Genomic DNA, 27,855 nt, shown 5'->3' on the forward strand with positions numbered 1-27,855 from the left:
CAGCATGATCCATCCAGTAGTTTCAGCTGTGCGTTGATAGATCAGCCAGTCCGCCAATCCTTTCATATATTTTGAAGATAATATAGATATTTACCGCCCTTAAGCCTTGTCGAATTAAGTAATAAGCTTACCTCCAAACAAAGAACTGCTTGTAAGGGCTTCGCTTTTGCGCCATGATGTAGACGTACGCCGGCGCCATCACCTGCAGGGAGCCCAGCTCGCACAGCTCTTTGTCTGCGAAGCTCTTGGATATCACTTGATATGCTGTGTACGGCTCAGTGTGGTAGGCGTATTCTGAAAATGTATACTTGCAACACTGGTTTTATTCTTACGACGAATCCATAATATCTCCCATGTATCTATGTATAGTACGCGATAGGTTGAGACGGCATCAATCGGGGAGGGAACACCCCGCGCACACGAACAGTCCCCGCGCTAACCCAGTGCGGGCGAGCGCGGGTGACGTGCGGGTGTGCGGGGCGTTTCCCCGTCTCATACCCCCATTGCCATCTCAATCTGCCGAGAGAACATTATTTTAAATTTATTTCACATAAACGTGGACATACATTTTCCCCTTATGTCTGCTATAAGACCTACCCACTTGCCAAATTTCATGATTCTAGGTCAACGGGTACCTTGTAGGTTTCTTGACAGACAGACAGACAGACAACAAAGTGATCCTACAAGGGTTCCGTTTTTCCTTTTGGGAAGTCGTCCTAGACCTATGTCGTCTAAAGAAAGTCTTTCAACTGTAGAGATTTGAAATCGGAAATAGAAGAGTTTGATTCTTACGGCCAGATCGAATGAGGTCGATTCCAGCGGGTGCTGGCTGTAGCAGCGGCGTTGTTCTTCTGGCCTTTGTCACCTTCTTGGTTCGCAAAATATCTTCCTTTGGGTTTTTGTAGCCGCTGTAGTAAAAGAATCCTGGATTCTACACAAAAAATGGTTCAATTATACATACTTTTTAAAGATAGCTTGCATACAAGCTTCTTATTTTCATCCCGTAAAATCAAAAAGAAATCGTAATTTTTTTACAAGATCTAATTTTTTTAAATCCGAATAAAGGACAGCATAGACACAAACTATTTATTTATATTTTAATTTTTTACTGTTACAAATTCAGCATCAATCTGAAATGGTAATTAAAATTCTGTTTTATAATGAACTTTTGGTATAACTATTTTCACTTGCATCCAGCCAGCCTCTCGTGTACCCAATATCCTCGAACACCAGTTCTAGATCAGTGTCGATGAGAGCATCCATGTCAGCCAGCGTCGGCGCGGCCGCGTTGAGGAGCCACGAGACGACGCTGCTTGTGTAGTAGTTGTATAGAAGCATGCTCATTGGACCCACTGTACTCACATCCAGCCAGCCCCTCGTGTACCCAATATCCTCGAACACCAGTTCTAGATCAGTGTTGATGAGAGCATCCATGTCAGCCAGCGTCGGCGCGGCCGCGTTGAGGAGCCACGAGACGACGCTGCTTGTGTAGTAGTTGTATAGAAGCATGCTCATTGGACCCACTGTACTCACATCCAGCCAGCCCCTCGTGTACCCAATATCCTCGAACACCAGTTCTAGATCAGTGTTGATGAGAGCATCCATGTCAGCCAGCGTCGGCGCGGCCGCGTTGAGGAGCCACGAGACGACGCTGCTTGTGTAGTAGTTGTATAGAAGCATGCTCATTGGACCCACTGTACTCACATCCAGCCAGCCCCTCGTGTACCCAATATCCTCGAACACCAGTTCTAGATCAGTGTTGATGAGAGCATCCATGTCAGCCAGCGTCGGCGCGGCCGCGTTGAGGAGCCACGAGACGACGCTGCTTGTGTAGTAGTTGTATAGAAGCATGCTCATTGGACCCACTGTACTCACATCCAGCCAGCCCCTCGTGTACCCAATATCCTCGAACACCAGTTCTAGATCAGTGTTGATGAGAGCATCCATGTCAGCCAGCGTCGGCGCGGCCGCGTTGAGGAGCCACGAGACGACGCTGCTTGTGTAGTAGTTGTATAGAAGCATGCTCATTGGACCCACTGTACTCACATCCAGCCAGCCCCTCGTGTACCCAATATCCTCGAACACCAGTTCTAGATCAGTGTTGATGAGAGCATCCATGTCAGCCAGCGTCGGCGCGGGCCGCGTTGAGGAGCCACGAGACGACGCTGCTTGTGTAGTAGTTGTATAGAAGCATGCTCATTGGACCCACTGTACTCACATCCAGCCAGCCCCTCGTGTACCCAATATCCTCGAACACCAGTTCTAGATCAGTGTTGATGAGAGCATCCATGTCAGCCAGCGTCGGCGCGGCCGCGTTGAGGAGCCACGAGACGACGCTGCTTGTGTAGTAGTTGTATAGAAGCATGCTCATTGGACCCACTGTACTCACATCCAGCCAGCCCCTCGTGTACCCAATATCCTCGAACACCAGTTCTAGATCAGTGTTGATGAGAGCATCCATGTCAGCCAGCGTCGGCGCGGCCGCGTTGAGGAGCCACGAGACGACGCTGCTTGTGTAGTAGTTGTATAGAAGCATGCTCATTGGACCCACTGTACTCACATCCAGCCAGCCCCTCGTGTACCCAATATCCTCGACCACCAGTTCTAGATCAGTGTTGATGAGAGCATCCATGTCAGCCAGCGTCGGCGCGGCCGCGTTGAGGAGCCACGAGACGACGCTGCTTGTGTAGTAGTTGTATAGAAGCATGCTCATTGGACCCACTGTACTCACATCCAGCCAGCCCCTCGTGTACCCAATATCCTCGAACACCAGTTCTAGATCAGTGTTGATGAGAGCATCCATGTCAGCCAGCGTCGGCGCGGCCGCGTTGAGGAGCCACGAGACGACGCTGCTTGTGTAGTAGTTGTATAGAAGCATGCTCATTGGACCCACTGTACTCACATCCAGCCAGCCCCTCGTGTACCCAATATCCTCGAACACCAGTTCTAGATCAGTGTTGATGAGAGCATCCATGTCAGCCAGCGTCGGCGCGGCCGCGTTGAGGAGCCACGAGACGACGCTGCTTGTGTAGTAGTTGTATAGAAGCATGCTCATTGGACCCACTGTACTCACATCCAGCCAGCCCCTCGTGTACCCAATATCCTCGAACACCAGTTCTAGATCAGTGTTGATGAGAGCATCCATGTCAGCCAGCGTCGGCGCGGCCGCGTTGAGGAGCCACGAGACGACGCTGCTTGTGTAGTAGTTGTATAGAAGCATGCTCATTGGACCCACTGTACTCACATCCAGCCAGCCCCTCGTGTACCCAATATCCTCGAACACCAGTTCTAGATCAGTGTTGATGAGAGCATCCATGTCAGCCAGCGTCGGCGCGGCCGCGTTGAGGAGCCACGAGACGACGCTGCTTGTGTAGTAGTTGTATAGAAGCATGCTCATTGGACCCACTGTACTCACATCCAGCCAGCCCCTCGTGTACCCAATATCCTCGAACACCAGTTCTAGATCAGTGTTGATGAGAGCATCCATGTCAGCCAGCGTCGGCGCGGCCCGCGTTGAGGAGCCACGAGACGACGCTGCTTGTGTAGTAGTTGTATAGAAGCATGCTCATTGGACCCACTGTACTCACATCCAGCCAGCCCCTCGTGTACCCAATATCCTCGAACACCAGTTCTAGATCAGTGTTGATGAGAGCATCCATGTCAGCCAGCGTCGGCGCGGCCGCGTTGAGGAGCCACGAGACGACGCTGCTTGTGTAGTAGTTGTATAGAAGCATGCTCATTGGACCCACTGTACTTACATCCAGCCAGCCCCTCGTGTACCCAATATCCTCGAACACCAGTTCTAGATCAGTGTTGATGAGAGCATCCATGTCAGCCAGCGTCGGCGCGGCCGCGTTGAGGAGCCACGAGACGACGCTGCTTGTGTAGTAGTTGTATAGAAGCATGCTCATTGGACCCACTGTACTCACATCCAGCCAGCCCCTCGTGTACCCAATATCCTCGAACACCAGTTCTAGATCAGTGTTGATGAGAGCATCCATGTCAGCCAGCGTCGGCGCGGCCGCGTTGAGGAGCCACGAGACGACGCTGCTTGTGTAGTAGTTGTATAGAAGCATGCTCATTGGACCCACTGTACTTACATCCAGCCAGCCCCTCGTGTACCCAATATCCTCGAACACCAGTTCTAGATCAGTGTTGATGAGAGCATCCATGTCAGCCAGCGTCGGCGCGGCCGCGTTGAGGAGCCACGAGACGACGCTGCTTGTGTAGTAGTTGTATAGAAGCATGCTCATTGGACCCACTGTACTCACATCCAGCCAGCCCCTCGTGTACCCAATATCCTCGAACACCAGTTCTAGATCAGTGTTGATGAGAGCATCCATGTCAGCCAGCGTCGGCGCGGCCGCGTTGAGGAGCCACGAGACGACGCTGCTTGTGTAGTAGTTGTATAGAAGCATGCTCATTGGACCCACTGTACTTACATCCAGCCAGCCCCTCGTGTACCCAATATCCTCGAACACCAGTTCTAGATCAGTGTTGATGAGAGCATCCATGTCAGCCAGCGTCGGCGCGGCCGCGTTGAGGAGCCACGAGACGACGCTGCTTGTGTAGTAGTTGTATAGAAGCATGCTCATTGGACCCACTGTACTCACATCCAGCCAGCCCCTCGTGTACCCAATATCCTCGAACACCAGTTCTAGATCAGTGTTGATGAGAGCATCCATGTCAGCCAGCGTCGGCGCGGCCGCGTTGAGGAGCCACGAGACGACGCTGCTTGTGTAGTAGTTGTATAGAAGCATGCTCATTGGACCCACTGTACTCACATCCAGCCAGCCCCTCGTGTACCCAATATCCTCGAACACCAGTTCTAGATCAGTGTTGATGAGAGCATCCATGTCAGCCAGCGTCGGCGCGGCCGCGTTGAGGAGCCACGAGACGACGCTGCTTGTGTAGTAGTTGTATAGAAGCATGCTCATTGGACCCACTGTACTCACATCCAGCCAGCCCCTCGTGTACCCAATATCCTCGAACACCAGTTCTAGATCAGTGTTGATGAGAGCATCCATGTCAGCCAGCGTCGGCGCGGCCGCGTTGAGGAGCCACGAGACGACGCTGCTTGTGTAGTAGTTGTATAGAAGCATGCTCATTGGACCCACTGTACTTACATCCAGCCAGCCCCTCGTGTACCCAATATCCTCGAACACCAGTTCTAGATCAGTGTTGATGAGAGCATCCATGTCAGCCAGCGTCGGCGCGGCCGCGTTGAGGAGCCACGAGACGACGCTGCTTGTGTAGTAGTTGTATAGAAGCATGCTCATTGGACCCACTGTACTCACATCCAGCCAGCCCCTCGTGTACCCAATATCCTCGAACACCAGTTCTAGATCAGTGTTGATGAGAGCATCCATGTCAGCCAGCGTCGGCGCGGCCGCGTTGAGGAGCCACGAGACGACGCTGCTTGTGTAGTAGTTGTATAGAAGCATGCTCATTGGACCCACTGTACTCACATCCAGCCAGCCCCTCGTGTACCCAATATCCTCGAACACCAGTTCTAGATCAGTGTTGATGAGAGCATCCATGTCAGCCAGCGTCGGCGCGGCCGCGTTGAGGAGCCACGAGACGACGCTGCTTGTGTAGTAGTTGTATAGAAGCATGCTCATTGGACCCACTGTACTCACATCCAGCCAGCCCCTCGTGTACCCAATATCCTCGAACACCAGTTCTAGATCAGTGTCGATGAGAGCATCCATGTCAGCCAGCGTCGGCGCGGCCGCGTTGAGGAGCCACGAGACGACGCTGCTTGTGTAGTAGTTGTATAGAAGCATGCTCATTAGACCCACCACTAGTAGGATCATACGGCGACCTGCACAACATAACTAATTGAAGTTCGTATTTTAAAAACTTCATGTACCTAGGTACTGAAAATACAACGGTAGGTCAGGGTTTCGATCCCGGTCACGTACCTCTAACTTTTAGGAGTTGTGTGCGTTTTAAGAAATTATATAAGTATTACTTGCTTTAACAGTGAATGGACTAAGAAACCGCGAAGGCCAGACCTTCGTGATTTTATAAAAGCTGAAAGCGGCGCAAGACCGTGGCGTGTGGAAGTCCCTACAAGAGACCTATGTCCAGCCGTGGACGTCTATTGGTTGATGATGAAAGTATCATGGCGGCTTGAGGAGATAACAGGTAATTAAGGTGTAAAAATCTTACGTCGAAGTATATTTTTTTCAATATTTTCTTCGGAATAGTATTAGAAATCACGTTATACATTGGCATACACCCTTAAACTTTTAAACTTTAAGGGTGTCCGACAGGGGGTTGTCTCGATATCCTAATATCTGTAATCCGTCGATAATATTCTTAGTGACGTTGTTAAATTGTATGATCTTTTTTGTGATGACAATGTTGCTAAGTAACTTATCGACAGATTACAGACAGATTAGTAATTAATTTAGGTATTAGATAGATTCCAAATAAGATACCTTGGCTAGAAGAAACCTCATCGAACAAATTAACTCCATCTTCATAGGCTGAAACACAAAAGTTGACGTAAACTTAGCTGATACTTGTTATTTCAAAGTACTCACCTACTTTGTACAACTTTATATACAAGTCATTGACTTCGTTCAACTTGTTTGTAAGTATCTTCAAGTGATTAAACATGTTAAACGCACAAACTTCCCGATACTTTTGACAAAGTAGGTACTTGATGACGATATTCTGGTTACTCTTATCAGACAAATTAGAAATACTTTATGATAAAAATTGTCAAATTTACGTAAGTACTATAAAACTTTCGTATCTTAACTGCACACATTAGGGTTGTTGGAAGAAATCTTACTCCAGAAGAAGTTCAGTAGAAATAAGTTGAATTTTGATCGCATCTTTTTAATTTTATTTACTTTATGAATTAATTAATCAATAAGTTTTACTGACAGTAGCCTACCGGCTGATAAATATCTGGATAAATTCTCTGCTCCAACGGGTCCACATTTGAACAAAAACTAACGGCTCCAGAAATCTTCAGAAATTGATGAAAATGACTGACGTATTATATTTCGTCTAGTTTATGTTTTATCTCTCTTTATTTTCTTCATTAAGTGTTTGTTCACAGATGAGCATGTCACCTTGTAACTTACAAAAATCACAATAATATGTCTATTGTCTTCTTTTAGAGTTACATTTATTACCTATTGTACCTGCGTCTTCTTTCTTACCTTATCCTACGCTACGTGGGGTCGGCATAACATGTATTTTTCTTCCGCTCACTTCTGTCATCCGTCATCGTATTATCCACCCCTTTTTCACTCATATCCTCTTTCACGCAATCCATCCACCTTTTCATTGGTCGTCCTCTCCTTTTTTTTCCTACCACGTGCATATTTAACATTCTTCTAGTGACATGGCATTCTTCCCTCCGCATTATAATATATCTACCCAAACCATTTGACTAGACCCCCAACTAGGGTTAACCTAGTTTGGGGGTCAAGGGTAATTTTAAGTAAAGTTGTGATTGGAACAAATAAAGTTTTTTTTTAATGAAAATATTACAATAAAACTTAAAGCTAGCCTTATCTAATTACTATATAAATAATAAAGATTTATATTATTTATTTATTATTTTATTCACTCTTACCTTGTTGACAAATGATAGCGAAAACGCTGAACACAGCATACAAGCCTGGTTCCTGTCTTTCCTCTAGCACGGCGGTGACGGCTAACAGCAGAGTAAAGGCGACACATGCAGCTATGGTCCACCACCACACCCCTGGAGACAGTGGGGTCAGGAAGCGGTTTTCATAGCTTCCAACGCCTTTATCCAAAATGAGGTAGTAGAACTTCGTCCTGTCAAATAAATAGCGGATGTTCAAAAACTACGTTTTTTTTTATATTATAAAAATTTAAGATATTTTTTAGTGAACTACGAGAGCCAAAACACCATTGGCACAACTTACCTCGATACAAAAAAATCGCGAAGTTTCCTCAAAGTACGCATTTTTTACTCAACCATTAGGAGAAAAACCAGTTTTATTCGATTGATATAAAATCAATTTCAATAAAATTTCGTATTTACATTTGACGTTTAATACACTAAGGGATTACAGTATTATTTTATGGTAACAGAGAACATAGAATTTTAAATATAAATATTTATAAAAAGCGTACTGTAACAAATTTGCGCTCGGGCGCGGGCGGCCCAGACTAACCGCTCCCGGCCGCCCGCAACGCGTCAGAGATCATCCGTGTACAACTTCAATCCCATTTCGCCTTAAGATCTAATGAAACTTATCTGCGAATATTAAAATATTTACTGTAGCGTCGTAGCCGGTGGAAAAAACACGTCCACCCAATCCAACCACTGGGTGAAAATCCTGGCACATGTACAGGAAATATCTTGCTCACCCCAGTAGAGGGCGTTGGTTACTGCCTGCAAAGATAGGAATCATTTATTTAAAGTTTAGTCTAGAAGTAGGAGTAATGACAGAGAATTTCCTGACGGAAAACCCCTAGTAACTATTTTGTGGCAGGCCAGGATTGAGAAATTGTAGATTTGTAGCCAACCCCTGAGAAGGGTCTCCTCTTGCTCAGTAGTGAGCTGGCGATGAGTTGATTATGATGATGATGATAAGAGTGTAAGTCTGTGCCTGATCTCTCTCCGGTCGTGTCGGTTTGCCGTTGCGCAGTTAATCTCCGTCGAGACTGCAGACCGTGGTCGAGATATTTTGATCAATTGTAGTATATTTCATAGTCTAGTAGTATTTTTCAAGTGACTTACCAATGTTGAGTTTCTTACTGGAGAACCTATCCACCTTCCAGCAATAGTGTAATTGAACCTAAAAACAAAGTAAACATTTAGCTAAAATTAAGCTATTGTTGGCATTTACTTAAATATAATTTTTACTAGATGATGCCCGCGACTTCATCTTTAGGATTTAGGTTTTTGAAAATCCCGTGGGAACTCTTTGATTTTCCGGGATAAAAAGTAGCAAATTTCGTCAAAATCGGTTGAACGGATGGGCCGTGAAAGGCTAGCAGATAGACAGACACACTTTCGCATTTATAATATTAGTATGGATTGTATTTACCGAAAGTTATGCTTGTCCTTAAGCACCCATAGTAGTTGTGTAACAATTTTGGTCATCACCGAAACTCCTGGAGTGTACCCAGGCTCCGCTAACATTTCTGGCTTAAACACTTTGGGACGGTCCAAAATCTAAAAAAAATATATTTTTAATACCAATCACAGACCACCACCTATAGACGCCTAATAGCCGAACACCCCTGCTCGCCAAGCTTAGGCACTTGCTTAGCATAAAAGTCGGTTCACGCCCGTTCCCTACCCTCACTCCGCACATTGTTTTGATTACGTGACTTTAAGTCCACCAATCACAACAAAGCATTCTCCCCTGTCCCCCGCCAACAGTTTACGATTTTGTTTTCATGCAAAACCTTGTATATGCGTACTCTAGGAGTTGAATTCTCTGTGGTACCAATAAACTTAAATTTTGCAACATTGGTGCTTTGGTGCAGTAATATATTCACTACCCACCACAGTAATAGCTCGAAGCGTCAAATTGTTGAAATCCCAGCGATCATAATACTTGAAACTGTTCAACGAAACATCCAGACCTGAAATTTAGAAGCTACTTGAATTTGTCAGCATTTTTTTAATTTATTATATTGGTTTAACAAGTACCTTGTTTCGGATTCCATTCTCCTATGTCTTTCATCTCCAATTTGTTACCCTGAATCTTTCCGAAGTTGAAAACATCCGTTAGTAAAAAACGATTGCCTGTGAAACAAAATCGAACAGTGATATTATATACAGTTTTGTTGTTGTCAAAAATTACGTAATTGAGCAGCTACATATTATTGTCGTTTGAGTTTGCTTAATCATGTTAAGTGACTATAATATTCCCCTTTCCTCTCCGACTAAGCGTCAAGCTTGTGCTAGGAGTAGGTACGACAATAGTGCAACGGGCGGGGTTTGAACCGTCGACCTTTTGGTTTTCAGTTCACTCCTTTACCCGTTGAGCTATTTGAGGATTTGTCTCCATTTAAAGTAGCATTGGCTGTCCTTAGTTTGGTGTTATATCTAAATACGTAAGAGAGAGAGACTGAGTGAATCATGGTATGCTATCTTAGAACTCTGCTGCTAAACTAGATTAATAGCGCCATCTAGGAGCTGGATTTAGAAATAATGTTCCAGTGTTAACATGTAAATCATTTTTAATGACAGTGTTAACATAATAAAAAATACTCAAGTTCCAATATTGTGAAAAATTAAATTAAAAACATACTTTCTTTTTATTTGGAAAAAAGAAATATTCAATTATTATAAATTTTGCTAAAATTAAGCTTTATTTTTAAAATAATAGTTAAATGTTCTTCAAATTCTAGATTTTCATATCTATGGTCAAGAAAACTGGTGACAAGTGTCAGAAAAGTTTGAAATTTGAATTCATTTCATAACGAAATTCTACAGTGGTTCTACAGTTTTGGGAGTAATTTTATTTGATATTAAAGATTTCACGACTTTTGCTTTGCTTTCGGACTCCGACGATCCCTACGTTTATTATTTTGGCTTGTTTTTTGGACTACTGTTTCTTGTGTAAACGATAACTTGGCATTCCCCCTGAACTCTGTTGCAATCTGATTTTGTTTAGTGGTTTAGAAGTTTAGATTTGTAAAATGTCTCAAAAAGTATGTTGTGTGCCTGGCTGTTCAACTGTTGCAGGCGATGGTAAGTAAATTCGTTCTGTTTTATATCAGAAAGTATTGCTTGCTGCCTCATATACTCAATTGATTCAATCGGAAGATTGCCCTTGAAAGTTATCATTTCAAGGATGCAGTGATGCAAGGAAAATTAGAATTGATTGCACCCCCAACCTGTCGAAAAGTCATAGCTACTAGGCTGTCACCGCTTTTTAACATAATGGTTATACGATTGCACTTAATGACGAACCATGATTAATCATGATGGTACTTAATGAACAGCAATTTTTAATATTTGATGTCATTTTACTTTCAGCTAAGAAGTGGGTTCTCACCAAACAAGAGAAGGAACTCTGCAAAGAACTATCCGACGAGAAACATTTTTGATTGCTTCGCTGAGATCGAAAATCACACGTAATTGAAATTTTGAAAAACAGAAGTAATAAAAATAAAATACAAGAGTACGTAAAATTAATACTATTATCAAATATAAATTTTAACTTTATATCATGTAGCTCACATAGAGACAAAATTATTAATTTTTTGACCAAGGAAACTGTCATTTTTTTTATAAATAACTGGTGCAAAGATATTAATTTTATTTTAAATGGAAAAATTCACTTTTTTGATTCAAGAGATCCACTTAAATGTGATGCTGATATTTATTATAAAAAAAAAAATTGAAAAAGTTTAAATAACTTATAATAAGTTGTGTTTAATTTTTGAATTAAATTTGATTGGCGGGAGTTAAATGCCATTGTGATATTGGTAATTATCAGTATTGCCAAGATAAGTACCATTATCCATTCAAAACTCCCGCAAATCAAACACCACATTCCTACCTAATTTAAAAAACTATAAAGTATGTATATAGGTAGGTATATATACTGGGTATTGGCTGTATTTAGTACCAAACCCGTCTCCTAGATGGCGCTTTTCAAGTGGGCGCCTTGACGGCCCGACTTACCAGTCTATCTCCCTATATACACTGTAGTCTGTGGAGTGAATGTCTGGCCGATTGACTAATCTATCAACGCAGATATCTAGCTATTATGACGTAGCATCCGCTAACATTTTTTTTTGGAAATTCACGCCCTAAGGGGAGCCCACGCGGATGACGTCACTGGCATAACCTTGTTATTGTCACAAGGGCTTTATTATAATATTTATACCTTCTTTAGAAGCAATGACAACATCAGCGTCAACGCCCAAATTAAGTCTTTGGAATATGTCTTGTATGGGTATTTTGGTTGAATCGTTATATTGTTCAGTGTTTTGTAGAATGAGCCACATATGCATCGCGTCGAATTGTGAGTGTGTTGATGCCTGTAAATTAAAATATCCCAAGAATTAAGAAAAAAAACCAAATAAATATAAGAATTTTGTAAATAATAGTGAAAACAATATTGAAATCTACTAAGAAGATAGAAATCACAGAAGTGCGACAGGTCGAGATGGCATCGGGGTATGACGCCCCGCGCTTGCTGGCACCGGGTTAGCGCAGGGGCTGTGCGGGACGGACCCATGGTGTGACAGTGACTCCATTGAGCGTCTTGTAGTGCAGGGCAATGTGGAGGGTACCAGAGGGCCAGGAACGTCAGCTACGCGATCATCATAATCATCAACCGATAGACGTCCACTGCTGGACAAAAGTCTCTTATAGGGACATCCACACGCCACGGTTTTGCGCCGCCTAAATCCAGCGGCTCCCTGCGACTCGTCTGATGTTATCCGTCCACCTACCGGGGACTAGGGGTTTTCGTATTGTTTATTGCACCATACAAGGTTTTGCCCGTAATGACCGCGCTGGGCAGGCGTGTTGGTCATCGCAGGGCTAGACTGGTCGCACCGGTGTCGCTAGCTGCGTTGAGCTACGCGATGGACTGACCAAAATATTAAGTCCGCTGTAGGCGGTCCCGTGCACGAATAACATAACATATGCCCCAAAAGACGTCACTTTGTGATGACCACTGTAGCATACAGGCAAATAATACATGCAAACATACATTCATACTAACACATGTACTACATTCAAGACACTGTCGTCTCTAGTCTCACCCCACGCAGCGTGCGTGGGAAGGTAATCATACTGAGGCGATCAGTCGGGCTCGGACCGCCGCGCCGCACAGTGAAGACGTGGATAGTGAGATGGTTGAGCCGATATTTATACAATACAATTAAATACTCATACATGAGTTACTACAACCACGACCACACCGCTAAGAGTGTTAGCGACGACGAAGTATGAGATATTGGAGCGTACGTCCAAATGGAAGTATAGTCAATGTGCCTTTAAACTGGAGTACGTCCATTTGGAAGTAATCCATTTGGAAGCATTCCAAACAGACGTATCGTCAGTGGCTAGCTGCTTTACCTGTTCAAGAACATGTTCCGCTCCGTCGCAAGTCCCATCCAGTAGCACTCCGACAGGGACGGTCCATTGCCGCAAACTTACTTGCAACTTGTTATCTGTACTCTTGTTGATTCGTATTATGGAAACTCTAATTCCTTTACGAATAAACTGCAGTGATAGCTCTTTATTTTCTAAGACAGAAGAAGAAAGGAAAAAAGTTTATAATATGTAACTCAATTTTAAAGCAACATTTTGCACAATAGGGTCTTGGACTGGAGTAATAAAATGACGTGATTTTTTGTGTAGCGGTAGTTTATGGGCCAGAATTAACATAATCATGATTTTTATTCATTTTTAAAATAATTAATTGTTAACTTCACGCTGTAAGGAAAACGATTAATGACGTCACATGGCGTAAACAATATTTTTTATAATTTTTTTTAACATAAAAATATTTTCCCGCAGAAATTACTCTATTTTATGTTAAAAAATTAAAAAAAGTGTCGAATACGGATTGTGACGTCATTATTCACTTTCCGTACAGCGTGACGTTCATGTTAACAATACATAAAAATCGTGACTTTTTTAAAATTAATCTCTTTAATAATGAATTACAGTCCCATAAACTACCACTATACAAAAAACAAAACGTTTTGAGATACAACAACCAGCTTACCGTATTGAGAACCACATCCTAAGTAGCATAAGAAAACAACATTTTTGCTTTCGAAATATTCTATAGCAAATCTGACATCCATACGTGAACTAACACCAAGTTGCGAAGCGAAACATGCTAGTATGATGGACCAAATCAGTCTACTTGGTCTCATAGTAGGTAATAATAAATTATAGACAAAAAATATTGGAAAGACCAAAAAGTGAAGATTTTTAGACAATACTTTATTTCGGTGACGTTGTTCAATAAACTAAAACAATTTGCAAGAGTATACCAGCAGGTCGGTTTTATTCTTTTAAGATTTTATAAAAGGAAATGGATGATGAAACACCTCAATAAATAACAGCAAATATCACATTTTCATCAGCTCATACATACGACTGTGAATCCAGTAACGAGTGGTCTACTTACTACTAAAGTTCACAAATATTTACGATTGGTTACAACAATTGGCATCGGAAATCATACCTAATTTTCCTGACCAACTGTGCCTAATCGACGTGTTTTGCATGTCAGTCGTTTTGATTATGCATACAATTTGACCTAGATCGATTAGCCGTTATTATTGCTTTTATAAGTACTAGCTGATGCCCGCGACTTCGTCCGCGTAGATTTAGGGTTTGAAAATTCCGTGGGATCTGTTTGATATTCAGGGATAAAAAGTAGCCTATGTCACTCCCCAGTACCCGTAGTACAAGATTTTACGTCTCACCAAACCAAACCAAATTCGAGAGTTGAAATACTTCCGCGTTACAGTAAACTGGATCTTAAATCCCTTGTTTTAAAGCTCAAGTTTGTCTACACTTCTACAGCCAGCGCTCCAAGCGGAAACATTTCGAAATGAAAATCAGTGGCATTGAATATTTGACTTCAATTCAAGGCTCTTTAGGTCCATTGTTACTTTGATGTTATTGTGTTTCGACTCTCGAATTCTAGCAACGTTTGGTGAGACGTAAAATCTTGTACTACGGGTACAGGTCTTCAATCCAGCACGGCTAACATGTGCCGCATGAGATATCTCGCGAAGAGAGAGAGACATCTTGTCGATGTCTACTGTTTTCCCGTTTACACTAACATGGTCGGCACGAGAGGCAATATTCTCGTCGAAGACTTGACATTCTCGCGTAGACAAACCGATGTTGCGGTTTACCAAAATCATACGATATTCTAATGTTGCAACACCGATTTCGTTCATTCATTTTTGTCTGAAACCATCAGATTCAGTTTTGTCTGTGGTGAGTCTGTGTTTAAAAATGACGTTTTATGACAATTTGACGTATTGAATTTGACGTTTTAACATTGACATTTGACATAATGACATTGAGAACTTGTTTTAAGGTTGTTTTTGAAAATACAGCGCATATTTAAGTACTTACCACGAAAACAATTATTCACAATTTTAATGAACGTTTTGAAAATGGAAAATAATAAGAAGTTGTAAGTAAATTAATTTGATGATATTATGGATATTATTAAGTGTACCTAGTAACCTACCTACTTAATATGGAGTCAAACATGAATTAATTAAACCACTATGTTTCAGTATCAGAAGCAACAAGGCACAAATCGCCTATTTGTGCCAGTTTATGGCCGGCCACCCAGCATTTGCTGCTGGGGATTATAGGACGCCTTTAGGGGCGTCCAGTTGTAATTCCCAGTGGGAAAAGTTGAAGCGCGAGCTAGACGAGCTCGGCCCGCAGAGATCGGTGGAGCAATGGAAAATTGTAAGTTGAAGTACCTACCTGTTTTCATTTGCATCAGTGACTAGTGGAATTCACTGGAAAGAGGTTTATTTGCACTTTACATAATATATCTGTAAGTAATTTCAAGTCGCTGAGATACGTATTTATCTGTATGTATAAAATTCAAAGTCCTGACTGACTGACTGACCTACACCTAAACCACTGGTCCTAGAGACATGAAATTTGGAGGGTGTGTTCTTTGTAAAGAGTAGGTATCCACTAAGAAAGGATTTTTCGAAATCCTACCCCTAAATGGGTTAAATAGGGGTTTGAAATTTATGTAGTCCACGCGGACGAAGTAGCGAGCATAAGCTAGTAGAGATATAAAATTTTGTAGTGATTAACATTGTAAATAGTCCACTATAGAAAACATGACTACTATTTTGATAATTCGTTAATATTCACTGGACAGAGGTTAATTTGCACTGCAACTGTAAGTGCAAATATATGATATATGTAATAAATCAATGCTATATTTGTCAAAATCTAAAAGTTATGTTGAACATAAATATTCATTCATATACTATAGCAATTTCCTTAAGATATACAGAGAAGTGCATTAATTTAACAACTTTTTGTTTCAAGTGCTGGCGTGACCAGAAACGCAAGGCCCGAGAAGAGGGTGGAGCCTCAACAAAGGCCCGGAATGCCACCGGGAATTGCGTGGAGATTCCACAAATTTCAGACAATGCAGTGCATGTTCTGAATACAATTGGCCAGGAAATGGCAGTGGGTTGTGGTCCTGAGGAGTCACCAATTGGTGTAAGAAATATATACATATATTATGATCAACCCATCATCGCCCCGCTACTGAGTCTCTTCTCAGATTGAAAAGGATCTAGACCCTAGGCCATAGTTCACCACGCTGGCCCTGTGCAGATTGGCAGACTTCACACGCCTTTGAGAACACAGAAAACTCTCACGCATGCAGGTTTCCTCACAATGTTTTCTTTCATAGTTAAAGTGATATTTAAATTGCTTAAAAAGCTCATAACTTTGAAAAGTTGATTTGCATGCCCACGATCAAACCCACAACCTCAACCCGACTCCCAAATAGGACTTGTTAACCGCTAGACTACCACGGCTATGCACATTGCAGGCTCTAAATCTATTTCTAAACATTTATTTTTTCAATTTTGCATAATTTGTTAAAGCATAGCTAAATACTAAAAGTTAGAATTTACACTGAGTACCTATTGTATTTAACTGTGTTTACTTTCCTCTTTCTTTTAGTTCACTCAGGAGACCACAACTCCACTGCCAGCTCTTGGCCAGTTGCAAGCAGAACATGCACTAGAACCGGTGGCATTCCCCAGCACCTCGGGCATGCAAAATGTGGTTCCACAGCAACAAGGACCACAAACTGGTCAGCGCCCAGCACCACCAAGCGGTCAAAAGAGCCGAGCTCGAAAAGTCCTGCCACATGATCGATTTTTAGCAGCTCAATTGGAGAGCAATAATTTAGCAAAAGTAAGATAATCTTTAGAATGGACAAATGTATTCTGCCTTTATATCCATAGTTTGTTGATGGTGTAGCTACAGTCTATTGTGTATTTGTTTGGTTTAAGGCAGCGAACGCATTACGCAAACAAGCAAATGTGTTACGCGAAGCAGCAAATGTTCAACGCGCAGAAGCAAACGCTTTACGACGAGAAGCGGCCATCACAGCACAAAGGCACCTTTCTTACTTGTAAGCATTAATGTATTGTAATTGTAAGGGTTTTTTTATCATTTTAATTCACAAAATCTATTGACACATTAAACATTATGCTGAGACACTATGGAAGCCACCGCAGATGCCATGCCGGCGAATGATTGCCGCCTTCTAGCGGCGCGGCGATGTTAGCAAATCTTCGTACAGCGGGTATATATGGTGATACTAGGGCAGCATGATCCACAGCTCGGTCCGCAGCATCCACCACAGGGTCCACAGGGTCCACATATTTTGGAGAAGGACAAGTACAATCAAATCCTCCAAGTGATTCACATATATTATTATAAAACAAAAATAATCTAGCAGCCTTATTTTGCAATAGACTGTAAGATTACCGTTGAATATAATCGTCTTTATCGCTCTCTGATACTACTTAAGTATACTCCTTCTCCAAAATGTGTGGACCCTAAGGGATATTTAACAATTACACTGCAGTTTCATGTTTTTACCTAGAAGTGCAATCTTTTTAAATCAATTTTAACTTTGCTGAGACTCAAAATTGAGTTAAAACGAGTGTGAGAGATCTGTCTCGTTTTAACTCTGTCTTAAGTCTAAGCTTAAGTCACAGTGCGCTCTATAGATCTCATCCTTAGAAAATAGTTTCTTCCACCCCAATAATAAAGTATCTAAATGTTTGTGTACTTTATAACATTGTGTTTATCTTGTTATAGGATTGCAAAAGACAAAAAAGAAGAAGAGTCCGCCCGTCTCCGCTGCCCTCCTCCCTCTAATTCTGAGCACAACTAAATTTAGAGATTTTCCTCTTACTATAATATGTAAAGTAATATGAAAAGGACAGGACAGACACAGTTTGAGAGCTTAATATTAATTAAGAGCTGTCAAACCTCATGATTTTAGCTGCCTGTCACGAGCCTATTGTTTAAATTTGTAGCTTGCACTAAAATTTAGTCTATAAATGTAAAATTCATGTTCCGTCCTTTTTTTAGCAATATTACGAAGAAAAATATGCAGATACACTAAATTTAGTTTCAAGAAAGACAACAGAATCAGCGCCAATAATGTTTTGTATTTAGAAGGACGATTTATGTTACAGGTGTTATTTAAGATTTTTTTAATATTTTTAGTGACAAGTGCAAGCTTACAACAGTTATTAGTTAGTATTAAGTGTAAAAAATGATTTAATTTGTTTAGGGTTCCGTTGGTACCTCATAAGCAAAAACCGGCTAAGTGCGAGTCAGACTCCTATAACAAAATTAACTGTCCCAATTAAGAAAATTAATTGTACCAAGTCCAAAACAACATTTTCAGCTCATATTTATCTACTTCTAAGAAACTGAAATGCATTAAAACTGATTCTTGAGAACTGTCCAAAATAGCCATTTATAAGCCAAATAGACCAGCCAAGTGTGAGTCAGACTCGCGCACCGAGGGTTCCGTAAGTTCAGGTATTTTTTCGACATTATGCACGATAAATCAAAAACTATTAGGTATGCATAAAAATAAATAAAAATCTGTTTTAGAGTATGCAGGTAAATCCTTTTCATATTAGTATAGTTATCTTATTTTGAAAATATACATTTTAATATTTTTTGTGATGTAACCACCCATTCACTGTTTTCGGATTTATTACTTTACTTGTGCTATAAGACCTACCTACTTACCAAATTTCAAGATTCTAGGTCAACGAGAAGTACGGAGTACCCTATAGGTTTTATTGACAGACACGACGGACAGACCGACAGACAACGAAGTGATCCTATAAGGGTTCCTCTTGAGGTACGGAACCCTAAAAAACTGGTCAAGTGCTAGTCTAAGTCGCACACGAAGTGTTCTGTATCATCGTACAAGATATAGGTACCTAACACGTTTAGTTATTAGAACACTGCAAGTTAATGACGGACTGCGCAATCTATGTATATATGATTTAGTAAACTACTTCATTATTTTTAATAAACTAATCATAAACAATTGAATCTGACTTTTTACTTACTAACAGGCTGTGATTATGATGATGATGATGATGATGATGATGAATAAATAAATAAAACACAAATTTAAAATAAAAATGATTTTTATTCAATCAAACTTTTACAAGTACTATACTGTTAAAATAAAATAAAATAACTTTTACAAGTATATTTGAAACGTCAGATGCATCTACCACTGGTTCGGAATGCCTTTCCTACCGAGAAGAACCAGCAAGAAACTCAGTGGTTGCTCTTTTCAAAGATTTGATATACAATATTATGCCATGTATAAGAAAAGTATTTGCAGTCCTGCGCGTTGCTGGAACGAGCTGCAGGTCAAATCCACGCTCTTTTATCATTTAGATAATCTTCAATTGTGTAATTTGCTTTTAAATCTTCATTTAATTGAAATAATTAACAATGAGTTGTACCTACGGTGTACCCGTTTGGCTTGGGAGATCTTGGAAGGTGCCTAGGTTTGTCCACCTCACTAGCCTTGTTGTCTCCGTGCTGATACAGAGTCTTCCTCCAATTTTGGACACTGTAAAAAGCAAAATAAAATATTATACTACCAGTGAAATCTTTTTAAATCTTCATTCAATTGAAATAATTGGCAATGAGTCGTTCCTGTTTGGCTTGGGAGAATCTTAGAAGGTGCCTAGGTTCTTCCACTCAACTAGGTCTCCATACTGCTCAGCATTTTCAGGATATTCCTCTAATTGTACACTGTAAAAAGCAAAATAAAATATTATACTACCAGTGATTTTTTTTTAAATCTTCATTCAATCTAAATATATAAAAGCAAAAGGTGACTGACTGACTGGTCTATCAACGCACAGTTCAAACTACTAGACGGTTTGGGCTGAAATTTGGCATGCAGACAGCTATTATGACGTAGGCATTCGCTAAGGATTTTTGAAAATTCCACCTCTAAGGGTGTGAAATAGATGTTTGAAATTTGTGTAGTCCACGCGGACGAAGTCACGAGTATAAGCTAGTTAAAATAATTGGCGATGAGTTGCTCCCGTTTGGCTCGGGAGAATCTTAGGAGATGCCTAGGTTCTTCCACTCCAGGCTCATTGTCTCCGTACTGCTCAGCATTTCCTGCAATCACATCTTCCTCCAATGGTACACTGTAAAAACATAACAGCATTACATAAATTAAATACATTACCTTCAGTTAATAACAAAATAATGTTATGTAGAGATTATTAAAATGCTTACCCAAAATGCTTCATCAAATTATAAATGATGCAGCAAGCATATATAATTTCAGATGCTTTTTCTGGGGAATAGTGCAGAACTCTGTCTATCCCCAGGCATCTTAGGCTACCCTTGAGGTACCCGTTTGTCCTCTCCACTGCATTCCGTACCTGGCAGTGCCAATCCGTGTACCTCTGTTGAGGAGAGTTAGGTTCTGCATGCAGAATTGGGGTCATTAGCCAAGGTTCCAATGGATACCCTGAATCACCTGCAATAATAAAATATCAAAATGGCTTTATTATTCATGGTTTCAGTGTATATTTGTACTATGTTAATACATAGTGAAAATACAAAGTTTAATAACTTGTTATGTTATGGTATGTTTATACCATAACATATTTAAGTTATTAAAATAATGTAACAATAGCCTAGTGGTAGTTAAGTCTGTAGCTCTAATAATATGTTTATAGCCCCGAATAATATATTTTTTACTTATTAAAATAATTCAGCGTCATTATCTAGTTTTTTTACAGTGTCTGAATGTTTTCCTAAATTAATTAAGTGTAAATTGTATGTTGACCTACCCAAGAGGAAATAATTTCCGATTCTTCTGTCATGCAGCCTTTTCATCTCCTCTCGTATAGATGAATGATGCCATATAAAGGCATCATGCACCCTGCCAGGATAGCGCGCATTGACGCTGAGTATTCTACAGTTAGAATCACAGATCTATAACAATAACTTCAAAATGAATTGCGAAAAGAACTGTAAACAGTTCCCTTTAGAATATAGAAATACACATAATTCAAATTTCGCAAACCTTCAGTACTCAATTCTAAAATTTTTAGGGTTCTGTACTTCAAAGGAAAAACCCTTATAGGAGTGCTTATAGGATCACTTTATTTTCCATCTATCTGTGTCGTCAGTGTGAAAGTTGTGAAGTAATATTATTTATCACATGAAACAAAAGAAATAAAAAGACATACCAGTTGTACATTAATGGTGTGTGCATCCTTCCTTCTATTTTTATAATGGGCCCCTTGTGGGCCGGACGGGGGAAATATTTTTATGTGGGTACAATCCAGGAGCCCCACTATTCCTGGCACATTGAATTTCGCTTCAAACTCTGAAGCCACACTCCTCCGGCTTGGTTCAGAGCCAGGAAAATGAACCCACTCAGCCAAAAGTCTGAAATTTGTAGGTAGGTAGGTACATAGGTATATTTTATGTAGACAAACACTAGAAGTAGGTATATATTTTTTTGAAAACAATTTAAACGTAAATGATTTTACCTTCTATAAATAGAAGTCAGAAATTGTCCAAGAAAACTGCTTACAGTAGTTTGGGCCTGGCACATTGTGTGGTCTTGCCCAACTTGCCTCTGGTACCCTCCATTGGCAAGAAATTGGATGGAGCACAGTACCTACAATACCATTATTCTTTAGGATCAGTACATTAACTCGAAATCCTCTCTAAGACACAGTCATTAATTTAATAATTATATTAATTTAAACAGGAAGTAATGAAATTTGAATTTCAATAACCATTTCCAAGAAATCAATTAGCTCACAGGGCGTTTTTTTTTTGCAGAAGTTCTCAATAACAACAACTATTATTTACATTTTTGTTCACATCTGTGTAGGTACAAAATGTTTCTTGCTTTGTTGAAAGTGTCATTCATTACTCATCAACAAGCGTGGACTACACAAATTTCAACCCCCTATTCCATCCCCTTAGGGGTTGTATTTTCAAAAGTCCTTTCTTAGCGGATGCCTATGTCATAATAGTTATCTGCACGCCAAATTTCTGTCTGATCCGTCCAGTAGTGTCAGCTGTGCGTTGATAGATCAGTCAGCCAGTCAGTCACCTTTTCCTTTATATATTTAGAAGACTTATCTTGTGTTGTCTACATAGAACATTGATTTGCTTTTTTGTTTAAATAGGATAATTAAAAACCCCTTGTCACAAAGTCTTCGATAGGTAGTCAAAGGTTCATTACCTCGTTAAGTAACCTTTCCCTTGAACATCGAGTCAAAGAGGCTCCATTGTTTATTGATAAAACTAGCTTATGCTCGCGACTTCATCCGCGTGGACTACACAAATTTTAAACCCCTATTTCACCCCCTTAGGGGTTGATTTTTCAAAAATCCTTTCTTAGCAGATGCCTACGCCATAATAGCTATCTGCATGCAAAATTTCAGCCTGATCCGTCCAGTAGTTTGAGCTGTGCTTTGATAGATCAGTCAGTCAGTCAGTCACCTTTTCCTTTTATATATTTAGATTACTATTTTTTCAGTAAGTACTTCTTAGACACATAACTCCGAGCGGTAGGTAGGCATTTTCACTTACCTTGAGATGAACAGGCAGGCCGTCACTGGTTTGAGGCTCCAAATCCTCGGAAAGTCTCCCTACAATATAATGAGCCATCGGCTTGGAGATCCGCCAAAGCGATTGAAACTCTCTATCGCCTAAATCAAATGGATCACACACATCCCTAATTCGTCTGCGCTGGATTTTGCGCGCCTCTCGCTCTTCGTATAACGATATCAAGTAATTATAAAAATTAACCGCCATCGCAATTCCGTTAATCTATTGAAGACAAGTGATCTCGTCCACAAGAAACGACACCGACAATTATCGCTATTTTAAATGTCAAAAGTCGAGAAAATTAGGTTGGCATGTTAGCGCTCGTAGACAAAAATACCACAGATAAGTAAAAATTCACTTTATCTCTACTTGAGACGTCACGAGGCGAATGACGTTTGCAACCATGTTAGCTTCGGTAGACATGGAGAGATAAGACGACAAAATGCGTAGACAAAATTTTCTCGTAGGCCTCATGTTAGCCCTGCTGGTATCCATTGCGGTCTCGTGGCGTTTCGTTGCGAGTTACGACGCCACGCTGGACGAATTTTACTACCGGTGAACCATGGATATTATGTCTACCAATTCGCACATGGCCAGCGTGGTAGACTATGGCCAAAGCCCTACTCACTCTGAGAGGAGACCCGTGCTCTATAGTGAGCCGGTGATGGGTTGATCATGATGATGATGGATCATATGAGCGAGACCAGTAATTAATCTATGTGATGGATATTATCCGACGATATAATAGTAAGGACTCGTTGCGATTCTCTCGTTCGTGGAGATGGCGCCTAAGGTTCGTCGAAACAAAACCACTGCAGTGTGCGTGTAACAGGACAATATAAATGCTAATTCGCGTCCATCGCGCAGTGGGCATTGGAACGGGTTTTATTTATTACTGTTTTTGTCTTTTTATTCTTACTCACTTCTGCAAAGGGCTCCCAGTACAAACGAATAGGTATTTCTATTAGTTATCGTGCAATTAATTTTCCGACTGTTTATTTTAAATAAAAAAATGTTGTCAGAGAACCGACAACCTTCTAATGTAAATAAACTAAACACTACTTAATACGTTTTAAGATACCTCCAAAAGTTTCAGGTATACTAAAACTTTTAAGCTTTAATTCCATACTAATATTATAAATGCGAAAGTGTGTCTGTCTGCTAGCTTTTCACGGCCCAACAGTTTAACCGATTTTGATGAAATTTAGTACAGAGTTAGCTTATACCCCGGAGATCCCAGAAAATTAAAGAGTTCCCACGGGATTCTTAAAATTAGTCTATCCGTTCAACCGATTTGCATGAAATTTTGCACAGACCTTAGCTTGCGTCTCGGAAATTGGCGCAGGCAACTTTTTATCCCAGAATTTCAAAGAGTTCCCTCGGGATTTTTAAAAATATAAATCCACGCGGATGAAGTCGCGAGTATTCGCGGGTATCGGCTAGTAAATTATAAAATACGAAGAGTTTTAAGCCCGCAAATCTGCCGGATTCATGATTGGCAGGTGAAATTACTCATATTTGCGCGATCAACTCTGAGTAATCGCCGTGTTTTGCCTGTCAATCAGATCACCGACCGATTCTGAAAACGGGGTTTCCAATAAAAGGTTTGACATTATATTCTCTACATTTTTATTTACCTAAAGTCGTAGAAAAGAAAAGCTTTAATATTATATTACTAGCTGCCCCGGCGAACTTCGTACCGCCTAACGCCTAAGTCGTTTTTTTCAAGCTTTTTTAAATTTTTTCTCCGTAAGAACTTGGTTCAGCTGTTCTCGAGATTTGCGATCAGCAACACATTCAGATTCATTTTTATATATAGAGAAGATTTACCTGATATAAGTTCTGATTCGAAGTTGATTGTGGATCCATTCATATGTATTTTTAAAAGCTTTATTGTAGGTATTGAAAGGTTTCAAAAAATTATGATCCTGTGTTGTATTGAGTGCAAACTATGATAATACGATAATATTCTTAAATACGAATTTTAAAGACGCTCAATTAATTTATATAATGTTTTATTAACTTATATGCCACAGAGCGACAAGGCTATCTTGGCACGTGGCAAAAATCGGAACGAACGTTGCCAACATGTGTCCCCTTTGCACTTGTTTGAATATTCTAAGCCTTTGTTCTCCAACAGCGCCCCCCTGTCAATGTCATTCAAGTGCCAAGAGAGCCTTGTCGCACTGTACTACATTATTATTTCTAGTACATTATAGTACTTTGAAGTTTATGATCTAGTTTTATATCTTGTTTTAGTATTCAAATCGCTTAAACGAATAATAAACGTCTGAGTGGCAGTTCTTGCTGGAGTATATTCAATAATGGCGCGTGGAGAGTAAACAAGAATTGATCGCGTCATTTATATCGCGCGATTTAGATAGCCGCCGACGCGCCTCCATTACTCTGCACCGCCCGACTCTAACGTCGCAAGGACGTTTCACACTAACGACGTTTTACGGGCGTTTCTATAATTTGTGTTTATACTTAACCTTTATCTACGACTAGCTTATACTCGCGACTTCTTCTGCGTGGACTACACAAATTTCAAACCCCTATTTCACACCCTTAAGGGTTGATCTAAACTACTGGATGGATCGGGCTGAAATTTGGCATACAGATAAAGTCTGTTCACTAATATAGTGTCGCTACTCAACTTGTGTTTATTATTTATATTCGTGTTTTATTATAATAACCATATGAATAATATAGTATTCTGTTTTATTCTTAGATTAGAAAACATTTATTTATCAAACGTAGTGAAATATAGCAAAATATTAAGTATGCCTGCGGGTGTAGCGACACTAAGTCAGCGAACAGACAATAGCTATTATGACGTAGGCATCCACTAAGAAAGAATTTTTCAAAATTCAGCCCCTAAAAGGGGTAAAATAGGGGTTTGAAATTTATGTAGTCCACGCGGATGAAGTCGCGGCATAAGCTAGTGGTTTTATATACGTACTGTTCCAGAATGCCTACTGAGGAACCAGCAAGAATCTCTGCGGTTGTTGTTTATACGTGTGCACGATGGACGCACAGGAACGCTTGTAGTGTGAATATCATCTTACAGCGCCTTACCCCGGGAGCGGTGCGGCTCCTCGACCATCTTCCCTTTATTGTTTTTTTATACTCCACCGGAATTATCCCTCTCTGCTTAACGAGAAGGTAATCATTGAGTTTACCGACCTGTTTTTTTTGCTTTAAATTTTTAAAAGATGAGTTCATAAAACCCATACTTTATCAGAATCAATAGACGTATAGTGACACGGAAGATATCGTAAGTCGTAACGGTGCATCCACACCGCAGTTATCTTTTGTGGAGCAACATTGTGCAACACGGTAAACATGTAAATGATGGCAGTGGAGGTAGACGCTGGTTGGACCATTGCATAGTGACGGCTGCTGCACGTGCCACAGTCACCTCCGCGAGTGTAGATCTAAGTGTGTACTGGTCGGACCACTATCCCCTCTTAATAAAGTGTGAAGTGAGTATGATTCCGAGGAAAATTGTGACGTATACAGAAGGCAAGTCGTTATTCGGTGTTCGTTGGGGTAGTAAAAACGACGAGGAAACTAAACTGTATAATAAAAAATGCTGTGATATTTTAAGTAATTTTAGCCTATCTAGTCATTTTGAAAATTGTTTATGTTGTAGTTTTAATAGTTTTAAAGTATGTGATACCCATTTGTATTTACTGGACGAATATTATAATAATATTGTTAAGGCTTTGCAAGATGCTGCAAAAATTAGCGTTCGTCACGATGTACGGACCAGGCCGAAAACAGTGCTGGGTTGGAATCGCCATGTCCGTGAGAGTCACCAATCAGCGAGATATCATTTTAAATGTTGGCTGTGGGATGGGAAACCTCAGTCTGGTGAGATATATAACAATATGGTGGAGAGTCGACGAGTATTTAAAAGTAGGTTGAGGTGGTGCCAGAACAACGAGGACCAACTAAAAATGGACATACTGGCTTCACATCAGGCAGATAAAAACTTTGCTAAATTCTGGAAAGCAACAAAGCGTCTTGACTATAAGTCAAACTTACCTGCGAGCGTAGATGGTGAGCATGAACCAAAGTTGATTGCCGAGTTGTTCTCGCACCACTTCAAGGTTGATCCCTTGCCAGCTAAAAATGTACAGCAGCATGGTTCTATGCCCAGTGACTTTAAAAGTATCGAAGGATCTACTCTGCTGTACACACCCGATTGTATAGCCAACGTGGTTAGAAAAATGAAGAGAGGTAAAGCTCCAGGTTTTGACGGGCTGAGCATAGAACACATCTTATTTGCAGGTTTCGATATTTTTCGTATTTTGGCGGAATTATTTACTTTTTGTGTAAATACTGGATATTTGCCGAAAAATCTTATGAGAACGTTGGTGGTTCCAATCCCTAAAAATAAAACTGGTGACCTTTCCAGCCTTAAAAACTATCGGCCGATTTCTTTAGGGACCATTATAGGTAAAATTCTGGAAAGGCTACTACATCCAAGTATAAAAGGTAACATAAAGGTTGACGACACGCAGTTTGGTTTTCGTTCTGGACTCTCAACAGATTCTGCAGTTTTCAGTCTTAAGTCAACAGTTAACTACTACACTAACAGAGGTACGTCGGTTTATGCTTGCTTCTTAGACCTAAGCCGCGCCTTCGACCTAGTTAACTACCAGCGACTTTGGCAAAAACTAACAACATCGAATGTACCCAGTAAGACTGTAGACCTGTTGAGATACTGGTACGAAAATCAGACAAACTTTGTTAAATGGGGCGACGCCATCTCTAATGACTATATATTAGAGTGTGGCGTACGTCAAGGTGGGCTGACCTCTCCGGACCTCTTTAGCTTATACGTAAACGATCTGATTGAGGAACTTAGAAGTACAAGGATTGGTTGTCACATAGGTACAACTTGCCTGAATAATTTAAGCTACGCTGACGACATGGTACTTCTAAGTCCCTCAATCAGGGGACTTAGAAGATTATTGGCCATCTGCGAGCATTATGCAAGGGATCACGGCCTGAAGTATAATGTTAAAAAGACGCAGATGATGTTATTCCGCTCAGGTAGAGGTCCGGAGAGGATTCCGAAGGTTTTTTTAGATGGTGTACCTATTGAAAGGGTGGATCAGTTCAGGTACTTGGGGCATATCCTAACTGAGGACTTGCGTGATAACCGCGATATAGAACGCGAA

At 40.8% G+C, this 27,855-nt stretch overlaps 4 protein-coding genes across 6 annotated transcripts in view; 1 reads left to right on the top strand and 3 right to left on the bottom strand.

The window, feature by feature from the left end:
- Nucleotides 1–27,855, bottom strand: part of LOC117982276 (glutathione S-transferase 1-like) — a 174,494-nt gene that overhangs the window by 38,705 nt on the left and 107,934 nt on the right. The window lies entirely within an intron of this gene.
- LOC117982464 (ionotropic receptor 75a-like) lies at nucleotides 128–13,142 on the bottom strand. Its single transcript, XM_034968819.2, has 12 exons — nucleotides 13,055–13,142; nucleotides 11,853–12,006; nucleotides 9,662–9,757; nucleotides 9,515–9,594; nucleotides 9,051–9,178; nucleotides 8,741–8,798; nucleotides 8,277–8,392; nucleotides 7,601–7,809; nucleotides 6,447–6,494; nucleotides 5,640–5,824; nucleotides 793–931; nucleotides 128–294 (listed from the first exon to the last, which is right to left on the bottom strand). The coding sequence occupies exons 2-12, from the start codon at nucleotides 11,977–11,979 to the stop codon at nucleotides 128–130; spliced, it is 1,353 nt and encodes a 450-aa protein (XP_034824710.2). The 5' UTR covers nucleotides 11,980–12,006; nucleotides 13,055–13,142.
- LOC138402338 (uncharacterized) lies at nucleotides 14,697–19,099 on the top strand. 2 transcript variants are annotated; one of them, XM_069498565.1, is made up of 6 exons: nucleotides 14,697–15,146; nucleotides 15,253–15,433; nucleotides 16,037–16,213; nucleotides 16,685–16,921; nucleotides 17,020–17,141; nucleotides 17,837–19,099. In XM_069498565.1, exons 1-6 carry the CDS (start codon nucleotides 15,112–15,114, stop codon nucleotides 17,910–17,912), a joined length of 828 nt encoding a protein of 275 aa, XP_069354666.1. In that variant the 5' UTR covers nucleotides 14,697–15,111; the 3' UTR covers nucleotides 17,913–19,099. The 2 variants fall into 2 exon arrangements, with proteins under 2 accessions (XP_069354666.1, XP_069354667.1); XM_069498566.1 differs by having other exon boundaries at nucleotides 14,697–14,944.
- LOC138402337 (putative nuclease HARBI1) lies at nucleotides 19,180–23,069 on the bottom strand. 2 transcript variants are annotated; one of them, XR_011236741.1, is made up of 7 exons: nucleotides 22,646–23,069; nucleotides 21,589–21,719; nucleotides 21,283–21,484; nucleotides 20,881–21,025; nucleotides 20,318–20,564; nucleotides 19,525–20,226; nucleotides 19,180–19,422 (listed from the first exon to the last, which is right to left on the bottom strand). XR_011236741.1 is itself a non-coding variant. In XM_069498564.1 (6 exons), exons 1-6 carry the CDS (start codon nucleotides 22,868–22,870, stop codon nucleotides 20,088–20,090), a joined length of 1,089 nt encoding a protein of 362 aa, XP_069354665.1. In that variant the 5' UTR covers nucleotides 22,871–23,069; the 3' UTR covers nucleotides 19,180–20,087. The 2 variants fall into 2 exon arrangements, 1 of the variants encoding a protein (XP_069354665.1); XM_069498564.1 differs by having other exon boundaries at nucleotides 19,180–20,226.

Source organism: Maniola hyperantus, chromosome 5 (assembly GCF_902806685.2).
Source record: "Maniola hyperantus chromosome 5, iAphHyp1.2, whole genome shotgun sequence".
Classification (NCBI taxonomy): domain Eukaryota; kingdom Metazoa; phylum Arthropoda; class Insecta; order Lepidoptera; family Nymphalidae; genus Maniola; species Maniola hyperantus.

What these genes read in the sequence shown, in the direction of transcription:
- LOC117982464 (XM_034968819.2), bottom strand. Translation starts at nt 11,979, where the DNA reads ATGCATATGTGGCTCATTCTACAAAACACTGAACAATATAACGATTCA. An exon ending in TGTCATTGCTTCTAAAGAAG is followed by an intron (nt 9,758 to 11,852) that starts GTATAAATATTA and finishes TTTGTTTCACAG; the next exon opens with GCAATCGTTTTTTACTAACG. An exon ending in CGACCTCATTCGATCTGGCC is followed by an intron (nt 295 to 792) that starts GTAAGAATCAAA and finishes ATACATTTTCAG; the next exon opens with AATACGCCTACCACACTGAG.
- LOC138402338 (XM_069498565.1), top strand. Translation starts at nt 15,112, where the DNA reads ATGAACGTTTTGAAAATGGAAAATAATAAGAAGTT. An exon ending in AGAGCAATAATTTAGCAAAA is followed by an intron (nt 16,922 to 17,019) that starts GTAAGATAATCT and finishes GTTTGGTTTAAG; the next exon opens with GCAGCGAACGCATTACGCAA. An exon ending in CAAAGGCACCTTTCTTACTT is followed by an intron (nt 17,142 to 17,836) that starts GTAAGCATTAAT and finishes ATCTTGTTATAG; the next exon opens with GATTGCAAAAGACAAAAAAG.
- LOC138402337 (XM_069498564.1), bottom strand. Translation starts at nt 22,870, where the DNA reads ATGGCGGTTAATTTTTATAATTACTTGATATCGTTATACGAAGAGCGA. An exon ending in ACACCATTAATGTACAACTG is followed by an intron (nt 21,026 to 21,282) that starts GTATGTCTTTTT and finishes TTATTGTTATAG; the next exon opens with ATCTGTGATTCTAACTGTAG. An exon ending in CGGAAATTATTTCCTCTTGG is followed by an intron (nt 20,565 to 20,880) that starts GTAGGTCAACAT and finishes TTATTATTGCAG; the next exon opens with GTGATTCAGGGTATCCATTG.